Source organism: Pyrgilauda ruficollis, unplaced genomic scaffold (genome assembly GCF_017590135.1).
Source record: "Pyrgilauda ruficollis isolate IOZ18807 unplaced genomic scaffold, ASM1759013v1 scaffold38, whole genome shotgun sequence".
Lineage (NCBI taxonomy): Eukaryota > Metazoa > Chordata > Aves > Passeriformes > Passeridae > Pyrgilauda > Pyrgilauda ruficollis.
Window position 1 is genome coordinate 7,239,355 of NW_024525267.1, and position 23,418 is coordinate 7,262,772.

The 23,418-nt window shown below is 38.8% G+C and overlaps 1 protein-coding gene across 1 annotated transcript in view; it reads right to left on the reverse strand.

Annotated features, from left to right (window-relative positions):
* NUDT14 (nudix hydrolase 14) overlaps window positions 1–23,166 on the reverse strand; it is a 58,276-nt gene extending 35,110 nt beyond the window's left edge. Inside the window, exon 1 of the mRNA XM_041476379.1 lies at window positions 23,019–23,166. Coding sequence (XP_041332313.1) covers window positions 23,019–23,099 — 81 coding nt within the window. The 5' untranslated portion in view covers window positions 23,100–23,166. The remainder of the gene's footprint in view (window positions 1–23,018) is intronic.
* Window positions 23,167–23,418: the final 252 nt, after the last annotated feature.

A 23,418-nucleotide genomic window follows, 5' to 3' on the forward strand; every position in this document is an offset into this window, starting at 1 on the left:
AAAAAGGCCCCCAAACTAAACACAGTCCTCCCTCAACTCTAGAAAGCAAGCACAAGCAGCCATTTCATGAGTGTGCAAAGTGTGTCACAAGACCATATTGTCTGTAAGACTGACTTGGTAATGGCACTGGTAACTTAATCAGAATGAACAGCAGCTCACTCCCAGCTTGACAGCCTGTACAAGGACACTCACTGCCTTCTGGTTCAAGTGACTGCAGGACAACCAGGCACTGCCAAGTGCTCTCCGCTAGACAAGTGTTGACAGCAGCTGCAAGTTTGGCAGATGTGACTCCTACCTGTGCAGAGCTGTTTATATCACCCATCCTTGATCTTCACATTCTCTGTCCTGCTACCATCCTTGAAGTAATTTTCTTCAGACTCTTCCTGCACCAGCTCAGTGCCATAATAACAGGCAGGAGTCTCTTTGCACTATGTGTAATGGATAAGTTGGGCTTGTCTACAGCCTATCAAAATACCACTCTTTTTACCATATGCCCTCTAGCGAAAATGCCTTAAGAATCACTGTGCCAGGGATATTGCTGTCCTTTGCTTTTGTCCACCACCTGAGGCAATAAAATATCTGAACAGCAAGGTCAAATCACTGCCAGAATGCCTAAAGGATAACTCTTGCTTGCTAGAGGAACTCACCTAAGACTTAGCCCAGGCAGGCCAGTAAAGATGAGACAAAGGACTTGCTGTGCTAACGATGCAGAAAGAAACATTCACTGGTACTGACTGTAGGGTGGTACTGGGTATGCTCCACATGTGACAGAACCTGGACATGCTCTGACACAAGTCACTGGAAGTTTCTACTCTTCACTTTGGGCAGCTTCAATGCCTTCCTCCTCCTTTTCCCTGAGGGCAGTGCCCATGCACAGTCTGCCACCTGAGAAGAACTGGCTCTCGAACCAGCTCTTACATGAGGTAATGTGTCAGCACAGGTACCAATGCTCATCACTGTTAGCCTGGGCTTTCAAAATACCTCCAACCCAAACAAACCAATTCCCTCAGTCTTGCTGTGGTGTACAGCTCTCCAGAGACTCATAATTTCTCTGCAGATAGAGCTTTTTCAAATGGAAATGTACTTGAAATGAGGTCTGGACAGACAACACACAAGTGAAGGAGAAATGATCTTTACCCCAAACCTACTTAAAGCTTCTCCTATATTATTTGCCCTACACAAGTATCTAAAAATTTTAAAAGTGACCAAATTAAAGGCACTGCCTTATGTCATCTCCCACATTTATCCACAGACTTCTGCTTGGGCAGAGAAACTCTAAGTGGCCAAGAACTGTAAAGTTACATCAAAACTACCTCAGTGAAAAAGATTCGTACCTTGTATTACATATTTTTGAAGAGAAAGGTAACAGGCCATACAAGCAGATTACTTCTAATGCAGGAGACATATGTCCAAAATATGTCCTAAATAAGCAAATTAACATCATATATACCACTAAAAGAGAAAGAAAAGAAATCTGTCCATGACAATGATTAACTTCTTTCTGTTTACATTACAGGAGAGACAACATGAGGTTTGGCGACCCATTGTGAAAGGCACTAAACACGTATAGTGGGAACAGTTCCTGTTCAATGATCTTACAATTCAGTTAGAGCCCAGACAAAAGTTGATGTAAACAAACAGAGGCAGTTAAGACAAATACATTATGATTTAGATAAGCTACATGCACTAGTTATGAGGGTTAAAATGACAAACAAGTCATGATCCCCCAGTCTCTACCATTTGGATTGGGTTTAAAGCAGTCACCCAAGAAGCAAATGTCCCATATTTGTGAAAAAAAAAATCCAACTGGAGAAGTTGAAGCAATTATAACATAAAAAACCCCTCTGTCCTCATTGCTCCATTTACTTTGTTTCCACACTCCTAAGACACAAAAGCAGTTAACGCCCTAAATGCAAAGGGATAATGAGCATTCTTCATGTAATAATTATATTATAGGTGCAGAAAAACAGGTAAGATAATTAATTGGCAAATAACGGTCTTAAACCAGAGTCAGCAAAGTCAAGCAAGAGTGAGGTCCCTGTTTAATGATTTACATGGACCAAAGCAGTAAAATTCCCTAGAGAAATAATCAATTTTTTGTTTTTCTGCTCTCAAAAAAAATTTTTAAAGATTTGAGGGTTATGCTTTTCTTTCAAAAAGTGTAAAACTTGTTTTTCTATTGCACTTATTTTCACATTCAACCAATCTTCTATAAATGTATTCACACAGTTTAGTATCAATGTACAAAGCAATGCCTCTATCTGGAAATTCACCATGCATTCTCCTGTGAAGGTGTCTACTTGTTGCCTAGACCTTCATAGCAAGAGAACACTGAACTTATCATTTTAATAGATGGGTTCTTGTCAGATTAATCCACATGAGCAGTCAAGTAACTGACTCATGAAGACAAAAATCTGCACTAACACAGCCAGCTCCTGCCACTTTTATTTCCTTAAGTGTCTCAGCTTAATGCTTTTCAGCCATATTCACCTTTTTATGACCAGTAAAAGCTGCCAAGAGATAAATTTGCAATAAAAGCAACTCAGAAAAAATTAGAACTTCTTGGTTTATAAAGATATGGTTCTACAACAGGAAAGATGTTAGCTGCTGCTTCTCAAGTCCCAGATCCTGGGCTAAACAGAGTGGATTTCCCCTATGGTAAAGCCATAAAAGTTATGTCCTCATCCCTCTGCAAACAAACCTTTCCCGTCCTTTCTCCCTTCACTACTGAGAAAGTGCTGCTATCAGTTGAGGCTTCCTTGTTACATTTCTTTTTTGAGCCTAATGGAACCTGATGTCACATCCACAGTGCTTTTCAGTGGCAACATATGAGCATTGATAACCTCAGGTAAACAATTTCTTGTCAGCTCAATTATTAATGCTGGAAGTCTCTGTTCTATAGAACCAATACAAAATGTTTTCAGTGCCCACAATGATGTGCCCACAGAAACTGCACTTCCAGGACAAACTCAGGACTTTACTCTCTTCACTTCACTATCAGAGACAATTAGTCACCAAATCACCATGCATTATCTGAACATTTTTCATAGTATTTTCAGCATATACAAAAATTATGTGCATTTTTAAAAAATCGCCCTCAAAATATAAGGTCTGGAATTTTTTTTTTAAGAAATAAAGCATTGGTAGTCATCACAATGCTGTGAAACCTGTATGAAGAACAGAAATCAAACTGAGATAGCTAAAGCAGGTTTTCGACTCCTGAAGTTTTCCAAATGACAATAAAATACCTATTCAATACACTTTAAAAGCTTTATTGCTTCCTGTTGAATATTTTCATTGGATTAATGAGTCAGTGGGGTGTATTTTTGTATACAGAAGCTAAAGAACTACCATGCTGTATCTAAAAATCTTCATCCATTAAAAAAAAAAAAAGTGCAAATGAACAGTCAAAAATTCAAGGACATTTAATATTCAACTTTTTCATCTAAAAGAAAAACCCTGTCTTAAATAGACTACTTTGCATCTGAAATATGTTTGAAATAATGACTTATCATAATTTTTTTGTCTACTTGAAAGGTTTGATTTGTAGCAAGCAGGGAGAATGCTGTCTTCTTTTTATATAATTACAGACTTCATAGAAAGTTCTACATTATCTTTCAAAATTAAAGGAAGCAGTTTCAGCTAGTATAAAACCATGCAACTCAACTACAAAAAAATAAAATCAATAAAATAATTTCAATTTGCATTAGTTGAGTGACCTTTTTTCCCCTTTTGAATGTACACATCAGTATTAGGGAACTGTCTTATGCTGGCCTCTCTTATTACATAACCACTAATTCAAGTGCAAAGCTGAAGTCATTCTCTCTTGGGGTACAGTCCCAAAACAGTGTAAATCAAACAAAAACCAGGCTGTCCCTTTTCCTACTCCACCTGTACATCTTTACTCTACCCTTACCCCATCACTAATATTTATTTGGGCTGGTTCTGGGAACTCATCTAATAAAAAACATGTTGTTTTTTTTTTTTTCCTGTACATCTTTACTCTACCCTTACCCCATCACTAATATTTATTTGGGCTGGATCTGGGAACTCATCTAATAAAAAAAAATGTTGTTTTTTTTTCCTCTAGAAAAAAAACCTGATGAAAAAATTATTTAGTAGAATGAAAGTGAAAATTAATAATAAAAATTTTTAGTCAACATGAATGCAATGCCATCATACAGATTGCAAGTCCTCAGCAGAGACTATTAAGCAGAACAGCCTTGCTCCACATACAGCTACTCCAGGAGGACAGAGATGTGTGTGATAGGGAGTGTTCTACAGAGACACATGCACACAAAAAAGCCTAAATTACCATTTCAGTCCACACCCACTAATCCACTCCATCAGACTGCACACGCTGGAGTAAATGAAGCCTCATCTTCAAAAGCAATTTGCAGAATTACTTGCTGATGTTGAAAAACTACTTCAAAAGAGTTTAAGTGTTATGGAATTTTACTGGGTTTTTTAAACAAGCCACTGTTTAAGCTCAAGAGGAAAGGGGGGAGTGTTTGCTTTTTAAACAAAGCTTGTAATATTTCATTACTAAACTATCCGGAGTGTTTATTTTAAAAGCATCATTATTACAAATAATAGCATTTTTCAGTTTTTAACTTCCCTATTCAAGTATTTCAGTTGGAAGCTACTCAGTTTAGTGCCTTTGTGTATACACTCAAAAGTACATAAACTGATGACATTTTAACAGAATTAAAAGTGAACATTCTACCTGAAGCTAAATACTACTGCTGCTAATTGGCTTTAATTGACAACATGAACAGTTTCAGAAGTAAGACTGAGCTAGTGAAGTCCATGCAGACAAAACATCCTTTACACTAAGGGGCATCATGCCAGATGTCCAGCAGTTCGGGGCAGGGCAGGATGAAGTTGCTGGGGTCTCACTCAGCTCATTTTAAGGCTTGAACAAGAGACTGAAGTGCTCAGCTCTGTGTGACAGCCAACTCTTTGATGCATGGGCTTCTTATCTGAAATTAGCTGGAAGACATAAAGGTACTTCTTGAAGAAACCTTAACATCTACCAGTGGAGACCACACCAGGGATACCTCAAGGGACATAAAACCTAAGGTCAGAGACCGTAATTTTTACAACCCATATCAATTTTCTCTTCAAAGAGAAGGTTATTCTGGTAGGAGTATGTAATGAAACTGCAAACAGATGGTTATAGCAATAGAGTTTACTGTTCAAAGGTGCAATTTTTTCACACTTTGGGAGGTAAAATAAACAATGGAGAATGCATTAATTTATTCAACTGTTAATGCAATACTGGGCCAAGCCACTTTGTTCATTTTATGTACATCAACTGCCAGAACAATTACAACTAAGATACCTGATGTGTAAGTAAACTTTCTCCTATAATCCTCTGGAAGTTTACTTTTCGGGTCACAGTTTGTTTTTTTGTGTGTACTTTTCAACAATGGAGTAGTTGCAGTTTACCTTGGCATTCAGCTATCATTAAGATCACTTACCTTTGAATGAAATTTATAAAACATGAGAATTAAGCATATATAAGTACATTAAATACAATCAAATCTCCTCACCTTGTTTTTCTGTTTTTAATATACATAATTATCAGGAACAATTGCATGTACAGATCAAACACACTTTATTCCAAGGCAAATCCACAGCAGTACGCTGAAACCTATACTACAAAGAATAAGGACATTGAGAAACACAATATGCACAAAGGTCAAATTTATGACTTTTCTCACATCATTTTACTACCAAGTCAGCATATAATTTAAGGTTATAAGTTGAGATACAGATGGGGATTTCCTAGTATTAAGTTAAATCAAATTCTGTACAAAGGAACCAATTGCTAACAGGTAGAGTCTTCAGATTCCTCTCTCATTGTATGCAACTGATAAAATTTAAAGTCAATAGTCAACTGTTCTTTTACATAAATTCCTTTTATATTATTAAATTTTGCTGCATGTATTTTGCCATTTTCACTAAACTGTGTTTTCCCTTTGAAGTTTGTAACATACTTTCTTATTTTGCAGGGATAAAAGGAACATGCACCTTCCATATTTCCAAAATTACTTACACTGTTTTTTCCTAGAACACTATAGGAAAACATAAAACTTTAAACTTTGACTGCATGTAGATAAGAAAAATATTCCTAATAACAAAAGAAGTTTTAACAGAGATAATTGGGAAACTGCATTCAGCTGATGTGACAGAAAAATACTTTACTGTAAGTAAGTGCTGCACTTTCAAACAGATGTATTACACATCTCACACTTGTACCCATACTTGCTGAAAACCTCCCCACCAAAGGCCTTTTCTCTAATCTTTTACCAATATTTTTCTGTTACTGTTTAAGAAAATATCTCACACAATTTGCAATAACTACAATAGGAGACTGAGAAACATAGGTCCAGGATGCACATCTGCTGGCTCCAGCCCAGAGAATAAAAGCCAGGGAAATACCTGAGCCAAAGGCTGCTGAGAACTCCTGGGTGTTCTGTGCCTCAGTACTTTTTCTGGAGTTTTCCTTATTTGTATAAATTGTTGCATATATAAATTGTTGCAGTTGGAAACAAACAAACAAACAAGCACGGCCTTTGTAGTTCAGTAATAAATTAATCTGGGGAACACAGACATGGGTTCACAACCCTACTCCAAATTTATAATAATTCTTTAATAACTCCAAAAGATGAGATCTATGAAAGCACTTTTCAGCATTCAATAGCCTTCACCTTTAAGTCCTTCACTAGAAACATGGAAGAATTTAATTTAGACTTTACTGTGGACCACTGCAATTTCAGCCAAACACCAGAACCCTCCAGTTGCATCTAAACATCTTTATTGAATAATGTAATTTCTGTAGTGGGACTTACACTGCAACATTTGTCTATGATTACAGAATTATTTCTGCTCTACTACCTGATGGAGTGTTTCTGAAATTAAGTGAGAAAAATTCCTGAAAATTCCTTTGGAAAATGGCACTTAAACTCCTAAGGTACTAAAGACAACATTTTCCAAACTTCTAAATTTTACTGAGACACATATAACTATGAGAAAAAAAATGTTTAATTTTTTTTTAAGAGAGACCAAAAGAATTAAAAACATTTCCATGAAACCTGTTTTCATCTTTTCTTGTCCACTGGCAGCTGCTCCTTTTGACGAGTTACCAAGATAAAGGGCCTGACTGAAATTTCAGACTAGTGATATTTAATGACAGGCAGGGGCAATAATTCTGCACTCATCATAACATACCTAGATCAATCATGTCTGTCTGTAGTAGCTGTTTCAAGACAGAGTGAAATTCAATATAAAGCACCCATTGCAAGTTCGAGACCCCACAGTTGATTAGAATTCTCACTTAATATTCTTGAGCTCCTTCCTGTACTCATCCTGTGCACCCATCAGTCAAAATAACCTTTCAACCCCTTAGAAAGAGGATTCTCCAAATGCTGCACACAGGGCAAACACTGCTTTGGTCCACAACTCATGATTCATGGTCAGATACTGGTACAGCACAGCCTCACCTAGGATCTTTGGCTCAGGGAGAGATTCACCCCCCTAGCTTTGCTGGGATTTAGGGCTTTCACCTCATCTCTGCAGGCACAGCAGGGAGAAAAGCAAACACAAGTATAGTAGGTAGAAGGAGTAAATGAATCTTGAAATCATCAGTCCCAAGGCAACCACTACGCCTACAAGCATAATTTCTTCATCTCTGCTACCCTAGGTCATGACCCTCATCCAAGAGAGGAAGGAAAGAAACTGTCCTTTCATCATTAATTTTGCTATGTCATTCAGGAAAACAACACTGACAACACCATAAAACCACAGTTTAAGTTGCCACTGGTACTTCAGCCAAAAGCTAATCACCACCATCAATTGTCTAATATTTCTCATTACCTCTTTAGTCATTCTAACAATCCACGGCAACTTATATAGGATCTGATTAAAATCTTTTCTGGCTGACAAAGAGCCAGCAGGAAAATAAAACTATCCCTCTTCTACCACAATACTGGGCCACTCCACATTTAAACAGATAATAAATCTGCATTCAAAAACAATGCAGTTGATGAACACTGCTCTAATTTAAAAAAAACCAAAACCCAACTACTGACTGTGTCACCTGAAGCAGAATGCTGATAAGAAAAACCCTGTCCATAGACAGCTGTATGATTAAAATTGGATTTAAAAATCCCCCAAACAACACAGAAAACAATCCATTATGTTTTAATTCCTAACTGCCAAGTTACTTGGTTTTCCTAATGCACCTGAAAAGCAATATCACGGATCACATGAGTATGATTTTAAAATGGTTCACAAATCTATTCATTTATATATATATAACTTACAAAGGACAAAACACTTCTGACGCAGCATTCAAATCAATGCAGAAAATACAGCTCAATGAACTGTACACCTTGCCTTAACCACCAGGCTGGTACTTGCCAACAAAGATCCAGCATTAACAAGCTTGACCAAGGTTAGCAGGCAGCACTTGGGACATCCTGAGTCTCAATACAGTTGGGAACAAAGCCAGGAGCAGCACTGCTGTGGTAAAGTAAGAGCAGGAGAGGACACATCCTATGCACCAAATCTCACAGGAACTCAAAGCTACCACTTTCTCTAAATATGTTCATAGACAGGTTCCCAGGATATTGAGCATGTCTCCTCAGCAGTACTGAATACTGTGAGCATGTCAAAACAGTTTCTTGGCCACTTCTGTTGTCTCCTTCAGTAGAACACCAAGAGACTTTAAGCCCTAAGACTTCATTCTGAGCATGCAATGGCACAAACTCAGCATACAGAGAAGAGCCTAAATCTTAGACAAAGAATGAAGGTCACAAGTTCGCCCCACAGGGTCAGCAGGGCTGGTCTGAGAATGAAGATTTAACATTCACAACTACTACAGGCAATCCCACACCTTCCCTTGCAAGAGCAAGAGACATTTTCCTCACTAAAACATACATAACATACCACTGCAGACAGTTGCTTCTTCTTCCTTTCATCCTCTCCCCAAGGCACAACTGCTGGGTGTGGTTTATCAGCCCACTTAGTGCAGGACTGGAAGGCCTGACACTGCTCTATCCTACACGCTGCAGAAGAGCGTACAGACAGAGGGAGGGAAAACACAATACCAACTGGCACTCATCTAGGTTTTTTCAGAAATACTTCAAAAGCAAATATCCTGACAATTTTTTTTGTTTACTGAAATAGTTTCCCTGACTTTTTTCAGCCCCTGGGTGTGATTAAATCTCTACTCTCCCACCTCCCAACGTAATTCGTACACTTAACATTCATATTATTACTTTAACAAATTCATCTTTCTCTGTGGAGTGTCCCATAATGCTCTAGGGGAGGCTCATATGTTCCCATGAGTCCTGTCAGATTTCTGCCAAGAGATTTGAACTCCTGGACAGATCAAAGAGAAAGTAAGGAGATAAAAAGAAACAGGGTTCTCCAGATAGACAGGTCAACCACCTCTCCTTGTCAAGAAATAAGGGTGGTTTACAGAAACAATACGGGAGACATTACTGTTTCAGATTTGGTGGAACTATCCTGTACAATACTATAGCAGTAATTTCCAAACTAATGATTACTGATTGGTTTCACTGAATAGGAGGCCAATATTCACAGAATGATTTAGGCTGGAAGAGACTTTCAAGATCATCAGTTTCCAGACCCTCTGCCATGGGCCAGGACACCTTCCACCAGACCAGGTTGCTCAAAGCACCATCCAATCTGGCCTTTAACACTACAAGGGAGGGGCATCCACCCACAACTTCCCTGGGCAACCTGTGCCAGTGCCTCACCACTCTCACAGCCAAGAGTTTCCTCCTAATAGAAAATCTAAATCTACCTTCTTTCTGTTTAAGGACATTCTCCCTTCTCCTATCACCACATGAAATAATCTCATATTGTTTTTTTAATTTATCTGAACACTACAAATCAGATTAGTTACAAATAAAATTTTAGGCTGTACAAACTGCAGTGCTATGGAAATGTCACTCTGAAGAGCAACACAGATTTGCAAAGCAAGCCAGAAATTGCCTGTGTCCAATATTTTTAAGTGTCAGAAATGGTACAATGCTGAAAGCAGAGTGCTAAGTGCAGACACACATGAAATTCTACAGCAGATATGCCAAAAGATTTGATTTTTGAAAGCCAATTTTTCTTCTAATCCTGCTGCTTCAAAAGCTCAACAAGTTTAAGTGGCATAATAATAAACACAATGAAGCCAAAATGAAACTAAACAAATCAACATTGATAGTTTATTTCAGCAGTTCTGGATAAGAATATATACAAGAGCTATATAGCATCATAGCCTAAATATTTTTTTTATTATTTATAATGTTATCGTCAATATATAAATTTACTGTTTTCCCTTATTTCGCCCCATATTGACTTCCTGCTCAGCTTGTCAGAATATATCATTTCTGGTTAAAAACCACTGAACTGCTGCTACTCCAATCAGCTTACCTACAAAGTAAAAAAATAAAGTTACTCAAAATGCTTTCAAATTTGCTTAAACCAGGACTGAATAGAAACAATGTAAGGGACAACCTGGCCTCATCAATGAGACGAGCTAAAATGCTATTTTATTCAGCAAGATTGGAATTTCACAGTGTTACAAAAATTCATGACGAGGATCTCAGCATCTGGCCAGACCCACTTATTGTCTAGAATCTTTTTATGCAGCAAACCAAAATGCTATATCTATTCTAAGTTCACAAATAACCATTACAGCTAATTAAAACATCATCTAAAATGACAAATATAATTGAAAAGAATCCTTAAAAAAGTAACATCAAGGGACCAAATTCTACATAGTTGATTGGATACTCAATATTCTTACTCCCTATTTAAATGACCTCGTACATCACGAAAATCTTACAAATTTCACTCAAATAATGTCATGCTTTTTGGTGAAACATACCATTTCTAAACCTTATCATTTGCAGAAAATCCAGTAATTGCATTCATCACATATTAGGCTCTTGGGAAAAACAATTTTCTGCATTTCATAGAATCAGATCTGGAGTCAGAATCATGCATAGATGTAGGTGGTTTACTCCAGAAGGAACTTGTGAGTTAAAATTGGAATTACAACACTGAATATTTTTGAAATCTGAACATGGATATTGTACTTTATCAGCTTGCAGAGGAATTATTCTAGTCTTTAAAAAGAATTGTTTGTATTTGCTTACTAAAAGTGCACTTTGATCATATGCAGCATGAGATCAGAAAAAGCATTTGGTTTAAAAAAATGAGGCTCATATTCTCAGTGGAAATGCTGTTTTCAATGTAGACTTTTTTTTCTTTACTTTTTCATATTAGATCTACAACGCAACAGTAAAAACCATGCTATTTACTGACTGGGAGGACTGTAGAGGGAATTGTCAGTGGGGAGAGGAGAGGAAAATAAGAGGGCAGGTTCCAGAAGAAATATGCAATTACTAGATGATAAACAAATGCACTTTGCACACACTGAACACACAGAACAAATATTATGCACTGCAACACAAAGAAAAACAACTATTTCAGAACTAGATAAGAATTTGAAGCACTAGTTAATTAAAAATACCAGAAAAAGGCATCCCTTAAGACAGACAGAAAATTAAAAAAGCACAATAACGACCACCTACATATTTTTATGCTTTGGTACTTTCCCATCTATACATGATGAAAAAACCCGCAACACTCATGGAAAAAAACATCTTGCAGATATACAGAGGGTCACAAAAGCTATGAAAGAGATACTTAACACAGGTTCCTGAGCAGATGACAAGCCATTAAACTTTCACCTTTAGGTAGTTATGATGATCTGATGTCTCTTTTATGATATCAGCCATTTTTTTAATTAAATCTACAATGTGTTTAACAAGCAATTCTTCCATCAATCTTTGATGTGTTTTACTTATAAAGCAATGACAGTTTTCAGTTCAGACTCCTTAAAGTTCCAGAGAAACCATTTTCCACTCACTTGCTTTGAAAGCCATTAAAACAACTTGATGAAGAACAGCAGCAGGGGGCTAACAGAAGCCAAGGCTTAGGAACAATCTTTAGATTTTTCTCCTAAGACTTTCTCACAGACCCTCCTCACAAAGATCCTCAGGGCTTTTCATCCTCTCCTTCCTCCCCACCCCCTCCCAAAAATCAGTTCAAAGTGACAGATGCAACTAGCTCCAGATTCTGCTCTTTCCTTAATTTCACTTTTACCTCTCAATTTTGGTAGACTCAACTGAAATCTGATTCCCACAGAGGCAGTCCTCTTATCATCTTCCCATTGGGAAAAAGTAATGCACAGAAAGATTCAAGTGACTTGTGAACGCCTTCTAATCTGTCATCCATTCTAATAAGAGTGCACTAATAGTAAGACATGTACCTGTTACTTAAATACTACTGGCATTCAGTAAATTGATTGAATTAGTGATTAATTGACTAGTGATTTATCTACAGTTCTATTTGTTACTACAGTTTTTTCTGAAACTTGCATGACAGTGACCCTGTAACAGTTTCATTACTGGGATATACAGTAAAGAACTGTGCAAGCCAACTATAAATGATCTTTAAAATGGGAATTGCCAGTAACAAATGGTAAATTCTTTGGTTATAGTTTCATGCACATGCAGAAATCCCAGTTTCATGGAAAAATACACCTATTAGGACAGTACTTATGCTAATTAGAATCAGTAGAGTGGATTTTTTTTGTCTTTGTTTTGCTGTGCTCACCATAATTTTATTTGACTATGGCTGACTGAAGGACAAATTTCATTGATTGCTAATTCTGTGGAACATCTGTGACTCCAAAGCTCTACCAACTCTTCAGTTGCTGTATTCAAGTGATGTCACTGCGGTCAAGATACTGAACATGGAATTTTGCAGATGCGAACAGCTAATTCCACGAAGCAGGGCTATGGGACACATCAATCCCAGATTCCGTTTACAATCCCTTGTTCTTTTACAAATGAGAGCTACAGTTGCAGTACACATGGCTGGAGCAAACAGGGAATGAAGGAGGCCAGCCTCATGTCTCCTCAACTTGAGGACAGGGGCAGCACATGCGAGGGATTTGAGGTCAGGGAGGACAGATGGTGGGCATGCCCATTACAGCTAAGTCACCTCTTGTCCTTACAACATTGAGCTTTGTATTTGCCAGTTGGTGACTCTCATAGTTTGTGTTTCTACATTATTTTACCATGCTTGTATTTGTTACTCAAACTGTGAGAATACATTGTGGAATAAATTTCTAGATGTGTTGCGAAAAAATCTTATTGGTACTTTCTCAGAACATTAACAATTATACTTTCTGCTTGTCCTCCCTTCAGCTAAAGTAATACATTATTAAAAAGTTAGTGTGAGATGTTTTTAATGAGTTTTTCTTTACAGAAATTTGAAAGAAAAAATCTCATAAGAAATTCTAAGTCAGAAAACTGACATACAACCCCATAAGAGAACATGCAGAAAGTGTGTTTGCTTTCTGTTATCACTATAACATAAATACTGGAAAAGGATCCATCAAGAATATAAACTAAGGAAGTCCAAGAAGTAAAGAAACAATACCCTAAGGAACAGGAGGAGTTATGTATGATATTCTACAAGCATTCAATCACTTTACAGAATTGAAAAAATGTTAAGGCTGGAAGGACCTCACAAGATCACTCAGTACAAGTCTCTTAACAGTGGCAGGATCAAACATATGTTATGTGAGTGCTATGTAATACATGCCAGATACAGAATATGCTTCTAAGCATTATCCAGTCAGAGCCTCCATTCCAGGCTGTTCCATCATTCAAACTATTCCACCATTTGTGCAGTCTCATGACTAAAATAAACACTTTCAATCCTATAGATGTAATAGCACTGTAAGATTGTTATGCTGGAAGTACAGGATTTAAAGAGTTTATCATGAACGCTCCTGCAGAATAGTCATGTAATTAAAATTAGCATTAGCATTATTTCTTTCTGTATTAATTTTCAAGAATGTTTACTTCTCCACAGGGCAAAACTTTTCTTTTCCCATATTTTCTATTTTAAGAGAAAGAACATCTCTCACCTTCAGGAGTTTAGCCTCATTTCCCTATAATGTATTCATCACCACTCAGCACATCTGTCCCAGCAAATCCCATTTCCTGTTCTATTCATGAGGCTCAGCAACCTGGAGCTTTAGTGATTGCCGCCACACTTTTCCCATGGCCTTCTCACCTCTCACCCCCCCACGCACCCCGCTCCCATTGTTTATCATCTGTTCTCCCCTGCTGCAAACTGCTGTCAGATGTTCACTTATCCCTAATCTTACTCACTGCCTTTGATATTCTTTCTAATCCAACAACCTGTCAACTGGGGCATCAGCCCATGTCCACACCAGCTGCTCTGTCACAGGCTGTAAGATTCCCTCTCTGCTCCAAGAGGTATTTAAAGGATTTTGACACGGCAACCTCAACGTGAAACAAATAATTAATGCTGTTTTGATCAGTGATCAGGGCTTTAGTGTGACATGAGCTGACCACTAAGAAAAACTGAGCTTTACTTTGTTTAAACTTCAGTAAACTTTAGTGTTACTATATTAACAAGATTTTGATCAATGTCTGAAGGACAGTACCAAAAAGCTAAGTTCTTTAACTTTGGTTAAAAATTATGAAGAATAATTAATCTGAGTGCAAGTCAGAGGGGCAGATAACATTATATGCCTGCTGTGTAAAACATGCTCATTTATGCAGTATCAAGTTGTATAGAGTTTTCAAAGCATGGGAGCTGACCTTTTATGTGTTACAGCTGAAAATACAAATGAATTTTAAATACTGCAGCAGTTGAGATAAAATTATTTAAAATACACTTGTTTTCAGAAACAGAGTAGGACAGTTTCATCCCCTATAGAACACTAAACCCTGACATTTTAAAGAATACTGCCATTTACAAAAAGTCTAATTTCCACAATATTCAGATTTGCTATAAACACTTAAAATCTTACAATATTCATCTGCTTTAAAACATATCAAATACACATAATGTCATAGCTGAGATTGTGATTCAGATGACAGATTTTCTGTACGAGGAAAAGTTTCTGCTAGTTAAGCAAACACATGAATTTTCATCCAAACTGAAAAAAAAAATTCAGCATTTAGTTGTCGGAAGAACATGAGCACTATTTTATTTCTCAGTTCTAAATGCAATTACTACAAAAGAGATGGTACCAAAAAAGACAAAAAAGTCTACTTTATACCTCACAGTAGCTGTATTTCACACACAAATGTATAATAAAACTTCAGTAATGAATTTTATAACATGGTTCATTCACTTAGAACTAAACCACTTTTATTCTTAGGGCTTGTCTATACCAGGACATCAAGAAAATGAATCTGAAATAAGTACCTTGATGAACTTGAATTCTGCTACTTAAACTCCATTAAACCCCTGTGTGGACACAGTCATCCAGTTTAGTTTACTGCTCCCTTAGGGCACACACTGGAAAGTTAACATGGATTAAGGTAGGGTATGAATTCAAAGTGCAATCGTACTTTGAAAATGGTTTAACGTAAACAGAACCAGACTCTTTGTTGTAGAATGAGACATGGAGTTAATCAGGAAAGTCCTGTGCAGACAAGTCCTTGCAGATGAGGCTACTGGCGTGGTATTGCCAGAGCTGATGGTTTTACTTCTTCATTTCAGATCTGGAAACATCTTCCAGGGAAGCTGTAGCACATTAAGCCTGCTGAAAATTGATCTGCTTTTCTTAGTTGCCTCATATGGATGACCTACAAGTATTCCAATGGCCCTCAGTGAGCAGCACATCAGAACTTGAGAAGTACAGTTTAAGCTCACTACAACTTCGGTACCTCCTCCTACACTCAGTGTTAACTTCACAGTTACTGTGCAGTAACCCAAGTAATCTGATGGCATTAAATGAGATTTTACTGATCGTTTATGTAAGTGCAGACATATTTCAGCTACAAAAGGTGCTCAACAAGGCCTTATTCTTCCCATTATGTGACACTTGCTGTCACAAGTGTGTTATATTGTAGTATGACTGACCTAAAAATACGAAGTTTTGTCACTGTCAACTACTTTTCATGCATTTCCTTCAAAGCTTACATTCACTTGTCAAAGCATGCTGGAAAAAGAAATTAAGACTAACACAACATAATTTCACTGAAACAAAAACAAGTACTAGTGTTCTTTTCAACTACAGCTCTTATTAACTAATGCTTCTCATTTCCCCTTCAGTAATTAATAAATGTCTTACACAAAAATAACTTGTACAAATCTTCAGAGTTGAATTCAAAGCATATGGCAGAGTCAGAAGCAAATATGCTTAGATTCTGTAGTTCCTTTTCTTAAATCTGTGTTTTAATTGCAGAGAACACCATTTCTCTCAAAGGAAATTATGTTTCCTCAGTGTTCAACTCCCTAATGCTGTCTTTGCAAAAACTTTTCTTTCTTTTCTTTCACCCATATGAAATAATTATACTGCACCTCAACCACATTCACTGTTAACACAGCAGCAGTCAGATCAAAAATCAGTCTCATCCAGGATCCACCTCTGACAGAAGCCAAGATACCCAAGTAAGAATATACTGTTAAAACACTCTCAGACTCCTGCAATTTGCAGCTCAGGGACTCCCTGAGCTGGAAGCAGTATGTTTCCATTTAAGATTAATACTCAACACTGACATAACAGACTTGACAAGCTGAAGAAAATGAGACAAACTTCACAGGGAAAAAAATGGCATCTCCTTTCACTGCACTACTGCCTTAAAAAAATGAACTGCAAATAAATGTGTTACTTGGTAACATATTTCCTACTACTGGAACCTTTTGAAGATTCAACAGAAGACTTACTTGTTTGAACAGGTAACTTAAAAATCTGTTTACTACCTCAACAGCATAATTTTTAACTGTCAAAACAGAAAAGAATGTTTTATGTTTATAAAAAAGCAGGCGGAAGTTCCAGAGAATATTTCAGGCAGCTGGGCACATTCATGTTGCTACTACCATATACAAAAATTCCTAAATGCAAAATAAGATTGTTAATATTATTGTTACACTGCCCTGCTTTGCTTTTTCTTCTTCAAAGTTTTCATGGCATTAATGATACAGGCCTCACTTCTTTCTCGATGCATACACATATTCTAATCTTGATGACATCTCCAAGACAGTTAAAATTGTAAGACACAGTGGTTGCTCATGGTCACAAAAGAAAGCAGTAGCAAACTCAGATCAGAAGAAATTCTTTCTTCACTGATGAACTGCACCCTGCTCATGAAGCACATTTTCTACCCATTACAAAGTTCATGAGATGTAAAAATCTACAGCAGCCTTGAAAATTGCTTTAGAACTACTCAAAACTCAAAGACATAATAATTTAATTCCCTTAACAGTGAATGAAAAACATCATCCATTAAAATGAACTTGAAGGGAGCATTTTTCATGTTTAACTTTAAAATAAATTATTCTAAGGATTAAATCAATAGAGGAAATGTGATGCTAAGGCACTGACCTACTCTGACGTGTGGAAGGAATGTGAAGCTCAGAAAAGAGCAAATCGTTCCAATTTACCATTACTGACTGCATGGTTCAGTCGATATGCATGGAGTTTTTAAGGTTTATCCCACCCCCATCACTGAAACAGATGCCCATTCACCATTCCACAGATTCAAAACACAAACTCACACACAAACACGCTGGGAAAATTACTGACAGTTGGTTCTAGTCTGGTGGCAAACTTCTAAAAGTTCCTGTGCAGAATGTACATATATGTTTATAGAATGCAAGGAAACAGTGGCAAGAGCTCCCCTGCCAGAACAACTTTCAAAAACAAAGGTATATGAGTCTAGGAGAGATCCACAAAGGCTTTGATATGTGAGCTCTGGACAGAAGTTTCTCTAACAGCTCAAGGTATAATTCCACCAGCTAGATGCTTCCCCCCAGCTGATGGATGCTGTGCCTCCCCTTTGAAGGGTGCTGTCCCTAGCACAGAGGTCACCAAAAAGAATATGCAAAGGTAATTCACTTAGTTCTGTGTAAAGCTCAGTGATTCAGCTTAAAGGGCTGATGGCAGTGGGTTTGAATTGGAACAACAGAGCAAGAGCTGGAGCAAAGCCACCTTCTGCTGATTCCCAGGGGGTAAGAACCATTAGCACAGGGAAAACTTGCATGCAATAACTTCTTAAATTGCTACAGCAAGATCCACCATAGCTCTGTCAAAACCCCGTGTAAGGGTACAAATCCAACACACAGAACCACTGAAGTCCCGCCCTGCTCAGGTGCTGATTAGGATTTTGTTGTATCCAAATCCCATTTGGATACTTAATGCTGCTCAAAATCCTAACTACTCTCCTTAACTGCTGACTACTCAGAGTTGACTTCATGACTTGGATTCTCAGCAGAGTTCTTAAACTTTTTTTGTTGGTGGTTTTGGTTTTTTGTTTTTTTTTTTTTTTTTTTTTTTTTTTTTTTTTTGGCTAATATATAGGCTAGTGCCTGGCTAGCATACACAAAAGAGAGCTGAAGATTTACACACAAATGTGTTTCCCAGCAGTGAGCACACTCTCCTGTGATGTGGGAAGCAATATTAATTGAAGTGAGATCTTGCAGCCTGACTCTACCACATCCCAGGGAAATGCCCTAGCCCTTGGGCATTGAGTTAATCTCTCATTAGCCATCCCCCTGGTCTCTTGAATAAATTATTTATGAAAAGCAGAAAAACTTCAATAGGAAAAAGTGAAAAGAGATTTACCATGGAGTTCCTGGTAAAGAAGCCAATTCTTCAGGAGGTGATGCATGTTTAAAAAAAAGCCAATTTAGATAACAAATCAATTTGCACTTTGGGGGCAAGTACACATTAAAGCTAGACAGATGCTATCCTCTATGTGAGAAAAATTAATTTTCTTCTCTCACTACCAAGCAGAACCAAAATATATAGGAACACAGGGTTCCTACTGACAAAACGAAGAGAATATTCCTCAGGATACATGAGGTCCCTTGTCCATCTCTCAGCTCCAGGTCACCTCACTTCAAACTTGGCTGATTTGACTAAGGGCCCCACCTGGAGCAGGGCTGACAGCTGAAAATCCCAAATAGAAGCTGAGGTCCCTTTTGAAGTTCTGTCAGACACTCATCTTGAAGAATATAATCTTAATTTGTACTTTACCCCTCCATATCGGCCCTCACCGAAATCTGACTGCAGTTTGCTGAATTCCACAATTCCTTGGCTGCACTTCCATTTCTACCCCTACACTACCCAAAGACAGAACTAATAATTTAAATGAGTGACTGGTACAGTGATTTGTCCAGCAAGCCAGGCTATTCTCCTTAGCTTGGATGCCCAACACTAAGCTGCAGGGTGCCTCAATCTTCAAGGTTCAAAACCTGGAAGTCTTTCAGAAAGGTATACACCTACTTTTATGCTCTATAGGAAAAATTCAGAGCTCATTGCTTTCATTTAAAATACAGATGGGCAGAAGGAGAGGATGATGAAACACTTCATATGAAAAGCACTCATGGGAAGAACAGAATCCACCATGGGCAAAAACTGCTGAATGGTTTTCCACCATTCCTTCTTCAGGAACTGCCATGATTTCTTACAGTCCTCACTTCAGTGAAATAGCCAGAAAAGGACATTTCTCTCACAGACTTTTGGAAGAGTATTTCTATATGTAACCAAATACAGTCTAAAGGATGACTCAACCTGTTACAACACAGGGGAACTTGGGACTCAAGCACAAACCTAAAGGACAGTGCTGTGGTTTTTTTCTAACATGACAGTAATTGCCTGACTGGATTCTATGTAAACACAACTCTCTTCTTGTGTTTGTCCACAGCTCCCAGTCTGAGCATCTGTATGTCCAAGGAAAATACTCAGCTGGCCAAAACATTAATGCAGTCCTGGGGCCTGCAACTGTAAATGTGTAAAGTGCCTCTGAGAGCAGGCAGACAATGATCTGACTCTGTGGCTCCACTCTTCACCAGGTGTGACCACAGCCTCCTTCAGATGTGTAACCTGTGTGAGCTTACAAAAGTATTTCCAGAATAACAAAATATTCTGAGTTGGAAAAGACTCACGATCATTGATCCAACTTCTGAGTGAATGGCCCATACAGGGACTGAGCCTGTGACCTTGGCACCATGCTCTGACCAACTGAGATAATTTACTCAGCATTTTGTTTAGATTTCAGCCCCCAAATGAATCCTCTTCTAATGTCTTACAGATTTTGAGTGGTTTGCAAAGCTGCTAGAACAACAGTGGTTTACAACTCAGGGGGGTGCAAGTTGAATGGATAAAACCAAACTAGCAGGGTACACTGAAATGTAAATCACCTATCTAAATTTATCTTAAAATAATAAAATTTATGTTTATGTTAAAGACCTTGCTATATTAGACACACTAGCAGGACTCAAATTATCTCCACACAAGTAGCATAATTGTGATATGAAACGTGTAGAAATCAATGCTGTTACTTAAGCGTTCATGAATGCTTAGAAATAATCTTAAAATCCTACACTGCATGTAAAAATTCTTTCAATTTCCTATTTGTACAGAAAAGCAGTACTTGTGAAAGAAAACAAATTAATAAAAAACCCTCTCACTCTCTATATGTCCCTGGACAGAAGATTTATGTTAAATATCAATGCCTATTTTAGGAATACACCTCTTTGAAAACAGATTTCAAATTCTCAGTCTTCAAGGCCCCAATTATCCTTCATTATTACCTGAACACCAAAAAATGCATCAATGAATCTTCTCCAGACTACAATGAATTATAGGGCATGTGTCATAGCTTCACAAAATGTGCCTACAAGACCACTCCAAGCCTTCCAATTACATTATAATTCCACATATTGCATAATTTAAATATCCAAACTAGTTTCAGTTTTCACAATGCAACAAATCCATTATTCAAGTTTTCTCCATTATATTATTCTGTTACCCAGAAAGACTTTTTTATTAGATTTGGGTCAAGTTCAGCAAGCAAGTGCAGGGAATTCATGGATGGGGAAAATTAATGTTACTTAGGAACAATTAGGAACTGGGAGGAAGAAAAGTTTGTTTTCTTCTTCCAGCTAGTGAATTAAAATAGTTGGACAAGGGAAGACCTACTCAGTATAAAAGCATTAAGATCAAGGGCTAGATTTTGGAAACAATTGTCAGTTTTAGAGGAGTGGTAGAATTTTCAAAATTCTTAAGCAGAACAGGCACCTAACTCTCTTGGATTTTAGACGCATGACTGTTTAATGGGGTTTTCAGCAGACCTAAATGCTTTTGAAACAATTAGACAAATGAGTGAAAATATTTAGTATTTCCTCTGGTTAGTAAGTCAGTTTTTAAATGCAAAATGGGTTTCAATAAACCTAGGGCCTGTTTCTCAGGTCAGGTACAGACAGTTGTGCTCACACTGAGCTCATGCTCTCAGTGGGCTGGACCCAAGCCAGCTTCTGCACAGATGCCATAGAAACTACATTTTCAAGTTCTTTTTAAGACAGTGCTGCAGCCAAGAGAAACAATCTCTCACCAGGCCCCAAACACTCATCCCTAACTACCACATTACCACCTCCCCTCTGCCAGCATAACAAACTGAATCACTGATCTTGTCTACCTTCAAAATTATTTCTTTTTTTTTGCTAGATTAGGTTTTACCCTGGTCCAGCTCACTCAGTTGCTGCACAGACACTTGTGCAAGGAGAGGAAGTAGCAAGAAGGGCAAGTATACTTCATTTAGTGGCAATGCCGATCTCCGTCAATTCACAGCACATGACCAAACATATCCTTATTTCTTCTTTACAATACTCATCACATCTAAGGCACATCTATTCAATTAAATGTAATTTTGCAATACTGTTTCAAACATTTTAATTAAATACCATCTTTCATGTAAATAGAGCATGACTCAGAAGTGAAAATTAAATGAAGCAGTAAGACCCATCACTCGTAAGCTAAGCCAGCAAAAATTCAGAACATGAAAGAATGTTTTTCAGGTTTACTTCTGATACCTAAAAAAGACATAACTCAGTATAAAGCTCTCAGCTGTTCATAAATCAAAACTGTTTATTTATCCCAAGCAATGAGAAGAGAGCTTTCTTTAGGAAAATCATGTATTAAATGTATTTTTAATAATGCTAAAAATCAGCTCATTTGCTTTGATGAAACCTATTTGAACCCTTGCTTTTCATTTTCTGTAGTGTATCTCACTGTTGGACTCAGGACATTCCTCTTCTGCCTTTCCAACTGCGTTGGAAACTGTGCTGGATGTGCTTAGAAGCAAAGCAAAGAAGGAATGAGAGATGTGTTTTCCACCATCCATTTCTAGGGCTGTCCAAGCTCTCCTTCGTTTCCCCTTCCACCACTCTGCTGGGTAAAAGCTCACCCTGGACCAGCCACCAACCAGGCCCAAGGAAAGCATCCAAGGACCACGCAATGCTTTGCACGGGGAGAAGTGACTTTCCTTTCAAAGCTCGCATTCCTGCCGCTGTTGGAAGCACCAGCTCTCTCTCAGTGATCCTGTGAAAGGTGACTCATGTTGATACAGACATGATAAGGGACAGGATTTCCTTCCCCACTTCCCGCCTGCGGGCATTGAGGCTGTTCACAGAATCACAAAACACTCAGGGTGGAAAGGGACCTCTGGAGATCACCCAGTCCAAATCCCCTCTCATGGCAGGGTCACCTGGAGCAGGTTACACAGGAATGAGTCCAGACGGGTTTGGAATGTCTCCAGAGAGGAGACCCCAAACAGTAGCACGGGGTGAAAGTGACAGTGACAGTGACAGCCCCAGCCCCGCGCGGGCGGCAGGCACAGGGAACACCCATGGGGACGCAGGAACCGGTGGCTCCCCAAGGCAGTGACCGACGGTCTGTCGGGCCATCTGCGCTGCCCTCCTCGAACCCCACCTCAGGGCGGGCCGAGGGAGCGCCGGGGACAGCGCGGCCGCCGCCGGAGTGCCAGGAGGTGGCATCGGCGCTGCTCCAAAATGGCGCAGGCCGGGGCTGACGGGCCCCGCAGGGACGGGGCACGGCGGGCGGGCGGGCCGGCGGCGCCACTCACCTGCCGGTAAGAGAGGCGGAAAGGCCGCAGGTAGAGGGAGGAGGTGCAGGGCTGGACCGCCAGCTCCTCGATGGCCTCCATCCCTGCCGCGGGGACAGCGGCCGCGGCGGGAGGAGGAGGAGGAGGAAGGGGAGAGGCGCGCGCAGCCGCCGGCGGACGGGCCGGGAGCGGCACCGGAGCTGACGGACGGGGCTGTGGCGCTCCCCGGCCTCTGCCCTCAGAGGGAGCCGGAATCACGGAATGCTGAAAACTGGGACACAGGAGTCTCGCCGCCTTTATTCACAGAATCAGCAAGGTTGCAAGACGTCTTTAAGATCATGCGGTTCAAGCGTCCGCCTAGCACTGCCCCTGTAACCCTCACTAAACCACATCGCCCAGGGCCAGATCCAGATACCTCTTA